This window comes from Salvia hispanica, chromosome 3 (genome assembly GCF_029641045.1).
Source record: "Salvia hispanica isolate PSC_SH4W2 chromosome 3, Shi_PSC_v1, whole genome shotgun sequence".
In the NCBI taxonomy this organism is placed as follows: Eukaryota; Viridiplantae; Streptophyta; class Magnoliopsida; order Lamiales; family Lamiaceae; genus Salvia; species Salvia hispanica.
This window is the reverse complement of record NC_142694.1, coordinates 65,557,540-65,564,399: the sequence shown is the minus strand read 5'-3', so window position 1 is coordinate 65,564,399 and position 6,860 is coordinate 65,557,540. Positions and strand designations below refer to the sequence as shown.

At 44.9% G+C, this 6,860-nt stretch overlaps 1 protein-coding gene across 1 annotated transcript; it reads left to right on the top strand.

Moving 5' to 3' along the window:
* The first annotated feature begins 2,151 nt into the window (after positions 1 to 2,151).
* On the top strand, positions 2,152 to 6,817 carry LOC125214353 (Prolyl oligopeptidase family protein). Its single transcript, XM_089069236.1, is given in 12 exon segments — positions 2,152 to 2,634; positions 2,863 to 3,026; positions 3,289 to 3,511; positions 3,590 to 3,811; positions 3,813 to 4,035; positions 4,228 to 4,362; positions 4,434 to 4,562; positions 4,663 to 4,750; positions 4,825 to 5,170; positions 5,317 to 5,533; positions 5,675 to 5,868; positions 5,944 to 6,817. Coding segments are annotated over 12 exon segments (2,493 nt in total). The 5' UTR covers positions 2,152 to 2,278; the 3' UTR covers positions 6,140 to 6,817.
* Positions 6,818 to 6,860: the final 43 nt, after the last annotated feature.

Sequence of the window (6,860 nt, the reverse complement as noted above, 5' to 3'; positions counted from 1 at the left end):
GGTCGGTCAACTTCTCATACAAGGCCAGAGTGTCCTTGAGTTCCTTTATCATCTGCACCGCTAGGGTGTTTTGCAACGCCGCTCGGGCCGATCCGGGGGCGGGTGTAGACGGGCCCGCAGCAGAGTGTCGGGAGGCAGCGGCGGAGGCTGATCTAGCGGCTCGGATTGCGGACTGTTGACCCAGGGGCCGAGGACGCCGGGATAGTGACGGGGGGGAGGGGGGGTTTCCTCCATGACCTCGTCGTTGAGGTCGAAGGTCCTTGAACCGCCGCTACTACTGCTGCAGTTGCCGCCCCTGCCCCGTCTCGTACGGCTTGGCCCAGACTCAGACGCGTTCTCGCAGATGGCTCTGAATTTTGGGGAGTCCCGCAGAACGAGGAATTCTGCCCAGTAGGTAAACTTCTTGCCTACTTGCACATCGAACAACTGCATCGACAAGGATTTTATGTCGGCTTCGCTGCGGCCACTCTGAGCAGTGCGCATTTGGTTCTCGTATATACCAATGAACTTCCGAAGAGCTGTAGTGATCCTGCCGAACTTCTTTCGAATCTGATCGGGTGTACGGTCGACGCTCCCCGGCGGTTTAAATTCATTGTAGACCACCAAGACTTTCCGCCAGAAGCATAAGTCGGTCTGATCCGTGCCAACTATGGCATCTGTCGTCACCGCGTCCCATGCCCTAGCAATGGCAATGGACTCGGCGTCTGTGTACAGAAACCCTCGTCGACCACCGCCGCCGCCATTGCCTTGTCCGCGACCACCGCGGCCGCCGCCCTGCCCGCCGTCGCCGTCGCCGCCACTTCGCGCAGATCCTCCGCCACGCCCGCTGCCGCCGCCGCCCCTTCGCCCGCCGTTCCCGCCGCCACTTCGGCCGCCGCCACCACCGCCGCTTCTTCCACCGCCTCCTCTCCCCGTCTCTACACGACCGAGCGTCGGCGTCAGGGTATCAGGGGACCCCATCAATTGTTCCCATGTGAATCTATCAGATTCATCAAGCGGAGATTGACTGCTCTGAAATGGGGAGGATTGAAATTGGGACGAGAAGTTAATCGCGTCCATGTTGGGTCGATAGTCGCCCGTCCCCGGTTGGGTACGACCCGCATATCTCTGCTGATAGGCCGAGGACTGACCCCGGTTTTGGGGTGTTTGTAGCCACGGCGCCGGCGATGGCGGACTCTACATCTGGGATGGAGGAGGGGTGGGACTCGATCTCCAGCGTTGGGGGGGTGGACAGCTCCCCTGTCTCGAATCTCCATAACCGCGATCGTCTCCGCCTTGCATTTCACAAAAATTCAAATTGAAGGGAATAGGGTAAATTGTGTGTGAGAGTAGAGTAAAAATAAGATATGAATTTTAGGTATATATAGAAAAAATTTCGAAATTTAAAAAAAAAAAAAAAAAAAAAAATCGGAAGTGCCACGGCTCGTGGCCAATGCTATAGGAGGGCCGCGGCCAGGCCACGATCGTGGCGCGCCCACGTCCACCACCCCCCCGGCGCGGCTGCCCACCCCAGTCACTATAGGGAGCCGCGGCTCGCGGCTCTCCCGTGGCCTGGCTGCGGCTCCCCTATAGTGGACACTCTTAGAGCATTGGGTGTGGATTCATCCGTCTGCCAAAAAGAGCGAGGTGAATAGGCGGAGCTGGTTGCACCTAGCGCGAAGGCGCTGAAAAGCGTGCGTGAAGGTCGGTACTCCTCGCTGGTCTGAAATGAAAGGCGTTCATCCACCGTTTGAGCCCTTGATATTAAGGAGTATTTGCAGAGCAAATAAGCAGTAGTTCTACTCTCATTGTGTCTATTAAGTTCATCTCATATTTATAATAAGAGTTGTTATATTTCCTGTGTAAGCCACTCTGCAAAATTTCTTGGAGTATACACACAAACTGTGGCAGTACAATGACACTCATTTTCCCGCCAAAAACTATGCCACATTGCATGTCAAAAAACTCTCTCTTTATATATTGATAGATAGATACACAAACAATTTTTTTTCTCTCTTTGCAATTAAAATATCAAATCTTTTTTTTCAATACTTACCCCTATATTTTTCGCTCTTTAATTCAATAAATTGACAGCAATTCAATTAAAATCTCGTGTCGACTAAAACATTTTACTTAATTCGAAATCTCACCACCTTCCCGGGACGGACCCATGTATTCTTGCGGCTTTATTGATGATAAATTTGTAAAATAGTAGGAGTAGTTGATATGGACCGATAATATCTTCGTCTCGCATACAAAGCCCACTTGACTGCACTGGCACTCAGTTTTCGCCGGCGCTATGGCGGCCCCCCTCCTTCGTGCTGCCCTATCAACTAGAAAGACCCTTCTTACACTCCCCAACCTCCCCTCCCCTTCCCTTTTCTCTACCGCCTGTAGGAAAACCCTCAATCTACCGCCGCCGCTGGCCAAAAAGGTTCCTTTCTCGGCAACAGCGCACGGTGTGACGTGGCAGGACCCCTACCATTGGATGTGCAACACCAACGACCCCGATTTCATCAGCTACATCAACCAAGAGAACTCCTACGCCGATGCATTCATGCGAGAAACCCTAGAATTGCAGAACACACTTTATTCCGAGATGCTTTCCAGATTGCCCCCCGATATCACCACCCCTCCCCATCGTTGGGGGCCCTGGTTCGTAAATTGATTCGAATTTCAGTTTTTCACGGTTTTAGGGTTCGTCGATTTTACCAAATTTGTTTCTTAATTCGCTTAATCATTATATTTGTAGCCTAATTTAATGTTTAAAGGCACTGATTGTAGCCTAGCCTTAGCTCATACTGTAACTAATTAGAGCGACTGTGCGAAGTAAACTTTAAACTAAATTTTAGTTGGATTATTGATTGGATCAAAATTAAATAGGTTGTATTATCAGTGCATTCCAGAGGGGAAGGAGTATCCCATCTTATATAGGAAGCCGGCAGTTGAGAGAAAGGGTTGGATAGCATCAATTTTCACTTCTTCCGGAGGTGGATTTGGCAGGGAACAAGTGTTGCTCGACTGGAATGATATTGCAGAAAAACACGGCAAGTGCTTCCAACTCATCATTTCCATTCTAGCTGCAGTTTGACCTTATGCTGAACTTCTCTATCATTAGAAGAACTGTTCTTGCTTGGTTTAATGAGACTTTCAGATAAATGAAAGTTTCGATTTTGAATCATCTTCGACTCTCGTTATATGACCATTACCTAGTATTTGCAATGTATGATTTCATTCATCTTGCATTACCAGCAAATATTCTCGTATGCATGTACATGCGACATAAAATTTGAGATTTTATTTTTGTAGGATATGTCCATGTGAATACCTGCAGAGTATCACCAGACCACAGGTTTCTTGCATATACAGTTGACACCAAAGGTGACGAACAATTTCAGCTTCAAATAAAGGACATTGCCAATGATTCAGTTCTTCCCCAACCGAAAGTTACCGGTGTTGTTAGTTTGGCTTGGGCTCAGGATAGCTCTACTCTATTTTATACATTATGCGACCAAAACCTACGGCCTTACAGGCAGATTCTCTAACCACTTGCATGTTTATTTCCATAGGAAATCCCAAATAGTTTCTCACATGTATACAATCATATCAGGGTAATGTGCACCAAATTGGGATCACATTCTGGGGATGATGCTGTGATACTTACAGAAAATGATTCCTGCTTCTGTTTAGATATTGCAAGTACGAAAGATGGGAAGTTTATAACAGTGAATTCTAATTCAAGGACATCATCTGAGGAAAGAACTATTGTTTCCACGTTCTAATTCAAGGACATAATCTGAAGATGGATTCCGCTCGTATTTTCATGTTAGTTCTCTGGCTGCACTGCAGGTTTGGTTCATAAATGCAAGCAACCCGCATGCTGGGCTGCAGAGATTTTGTCGTCGTGTCTCTGGAGTTCAGTACTTTTTGGAGCATCATCGTGGCATTTTTTACGTCCTTACTAATGCTCCTACATGTAAAGATAAGAAGTTTTCAGGCATTGGATTATATTTAGCCAGATGCAGAGTTGAGGATGCACAATCAACTAATTTGGAAGTAATCTCTCATCTGTACTAATTTGGTATCTAAAAGTATATTTCTCTTTCTGGTGTGATCATTTACTTACTTGATTGTGTTATTACCTCCTCTTGTATCAAATTCGATCTTTGTTATCTACTTGTTTAGTGGTATTTAGTTTTAAGATATTTCCAGAACTACTTTTACCTATATATGCTTTCTGTTTCATAGGATTTCTTCATTCCGGGTGATGATATGTGTTTATGGGATATGGATATTTTCAACGGGCATCTGGTCCTCTTCCTCACCAAAAACGGCTCGGCTTCAGCATGCTCTATCAACATGCCAATTGATTTTGACAATGAGGTATGGACATTTTCCTACTTCAATTAATACAGCTTGTTAATGTAATTAGCCTTGTTTGGTTCGAACTGCAGAATGAAATGGAGATTGATGGTCTCGATCCTTGGTTTTTTCCTCTGCCCTCTGATATGTGTATAATCAAACCTGGTCTGAATGACGACTTCATGAACACTGTATACCGTGCTGTCCTGTCGTCTCCTGTGGTATGGTTTTGGATAACGTCATTGATAAAAATTGACTCTTAACGCTAACATGTCTTTAGGATAATGAATTTGAGCTGAAACCTTGGTTATTCATTTGCAGATACCTGATTTTACGGTTGACTATGATATGTCGACTAGAACCTTCTCCATTGCTCACCAGGAAGACGTGAGAAACATTTCAGCAACAGGTATATTTGAGTATTACTCGTGAAATTATGACTATAGCATTGCTAAGCTTCTAGACAATTCGTGCTGTAAACAGATGTCCAGGGTGGTGGGAGTGTTGGGTGGAAGGAGTGGAAGGACATCTATGAGAAATATTCTCGTTATGAAGAGGAAGTGACGACCACAGATATGCATAAAAATGAAAGTGTTTGGTGGAAGGATTATTCTGAGAAATATTATTGCACAACGAAGGAAGTGATTTCCCACGATGGTGTCAGAATCCCGATGACCATCCTTTACTCTCGGGCTGCATATCGAGAGGGTCAATCTCCTGGGCTTCTTCATGGATATGGTGCCTATGGTGACGATTTGGATAAAAGCTGGTGTCCTGACCAGTTAAGCTTACTTGACCGAGGTTGGCTCTTGGCATTTGCTGATGTAAGGTGTGTATAACTTCATCAATTATGGAATAGTTAATGAGGAATAGTCTAACTAGCAGTCGTACTAAGTTTTTGTCGGATCACTGACAGATGACTTCTTGTAAGTTGACGTGATCTTCGTTCATTTTTTTGGTATCTTGTGGGGTCAGGGGTGGTGCTGGTCCGGATTGTTCATGGCATGAATGTGGTCGTGGATTGAACAAATTGAATTCCATACAAGATTTTGTCTCGTGTGCTCAATCTCTAATTGATGATGGCCTAATCCATAAAGACCGGTTGAGTGCTCTGGGTGTGAGTGCTGGGTGTTTACTTGTTGGGGCAGCTGCCAACATGCATCCGCAACTGTTTCGTGCTGCCATTTTGAAGGTTCATAGATTACTCGTCTCTTTCAGAAAACCAATATTTGCCTTACTTTGGTGACATCAAAGAATGATGCTGGAGCAGAATAACCCATTGAGCTCTTATACGCCACTTTCTTTGTTCGTTTTCTCTCTATGTTGATGATAGGTCCCTTTCCTTGATGTTCTTAGCTCACTACTGGATCCAAGTTTACCTCTTACTACACTGGATTATGAAGAATTCGGAAATCCTCAGAATCAATCTTGCTTCGAATACATTCTCAAGTACTCTCCTTATGAAAACATTCCTGAGGGAGCATGCTGCCCTTCAATGCTCGTCTCGGCTGCATTCAACGATGCCCGGTAATTCTATAATTCATTTGTTTGATGGGAATAGCTACAAATAGAATACCAATGCTTATTTTCACAATTGACTAGGGTTGGCGTTTGGGAATCTGCGAAATGGGTGGCTAAGGTGCGCGACACAACATGTCCGAGCTGCTCGTCTGCAGTCATCCTACGAACCAGCATGGACGAAGGGCATTTTGGCGGGGGTGGCCGTTTCGCTAGTTGCCGGGAAAAAGCGTTTGATTATGCTTTTCTAATTAAGAATACCGACTTGCAGAAAGTTTGAATCTTACCTGAATGAAAGAATTTGCAGAAAGCTCGAATCTCATGTTTTAAATTTGGAAATGGATGTTTTGAAGCCGTGCTACTAATCAAATCTTTCAGCCTTTTCAAGCTAGGTCTAAGTCTTCACGACTGATGGCGTTGTGAAACGTCCCGACTGGTTGGTTGCTGGACGGTGTAAGGATTATATGATCCTGTGAAACACGAGATTAGTGTCGTGAAGCAAAAGATGGAGGAGAATGTCAATACTTGAATTGCGTAATACTAACCTTAGCAGTTGGTGTGGCTCCTCTGTTTGCTCGTTTTCCAAGATTGATCTGGACCGTGATGCTGGCTCGAGAGAGATCCACGCCCGTGCTCTGAAGCGCTTGCGTCAATGCAGCCAATAATCTGTTGACAGATCACATATCCCATAACCCCAGAGTTTATAAGGGAAAGAGGAGTATTTGAAAGAGATAAATTAAGGTGTAGGTTTTAAGACACTAAATAAGTGAAATGTTTAGCAGATTCATGATTCATGATGCCCAATGATTGTTGATTGTATCTCATTAAGGACTTACGAGCCCAATTATCAAGCTTACCAAAAATTCTTCTAAACAAGACAAAGCATGTAAACAACACCTGCAACATTACATGTACTCCCTCCGTTCCATAGTAATATAGTCATTTTACCATTTTAGTACGTTCTATAGTAATAGAGTCCTTTCCTTTTTTAGTAAAAGTCA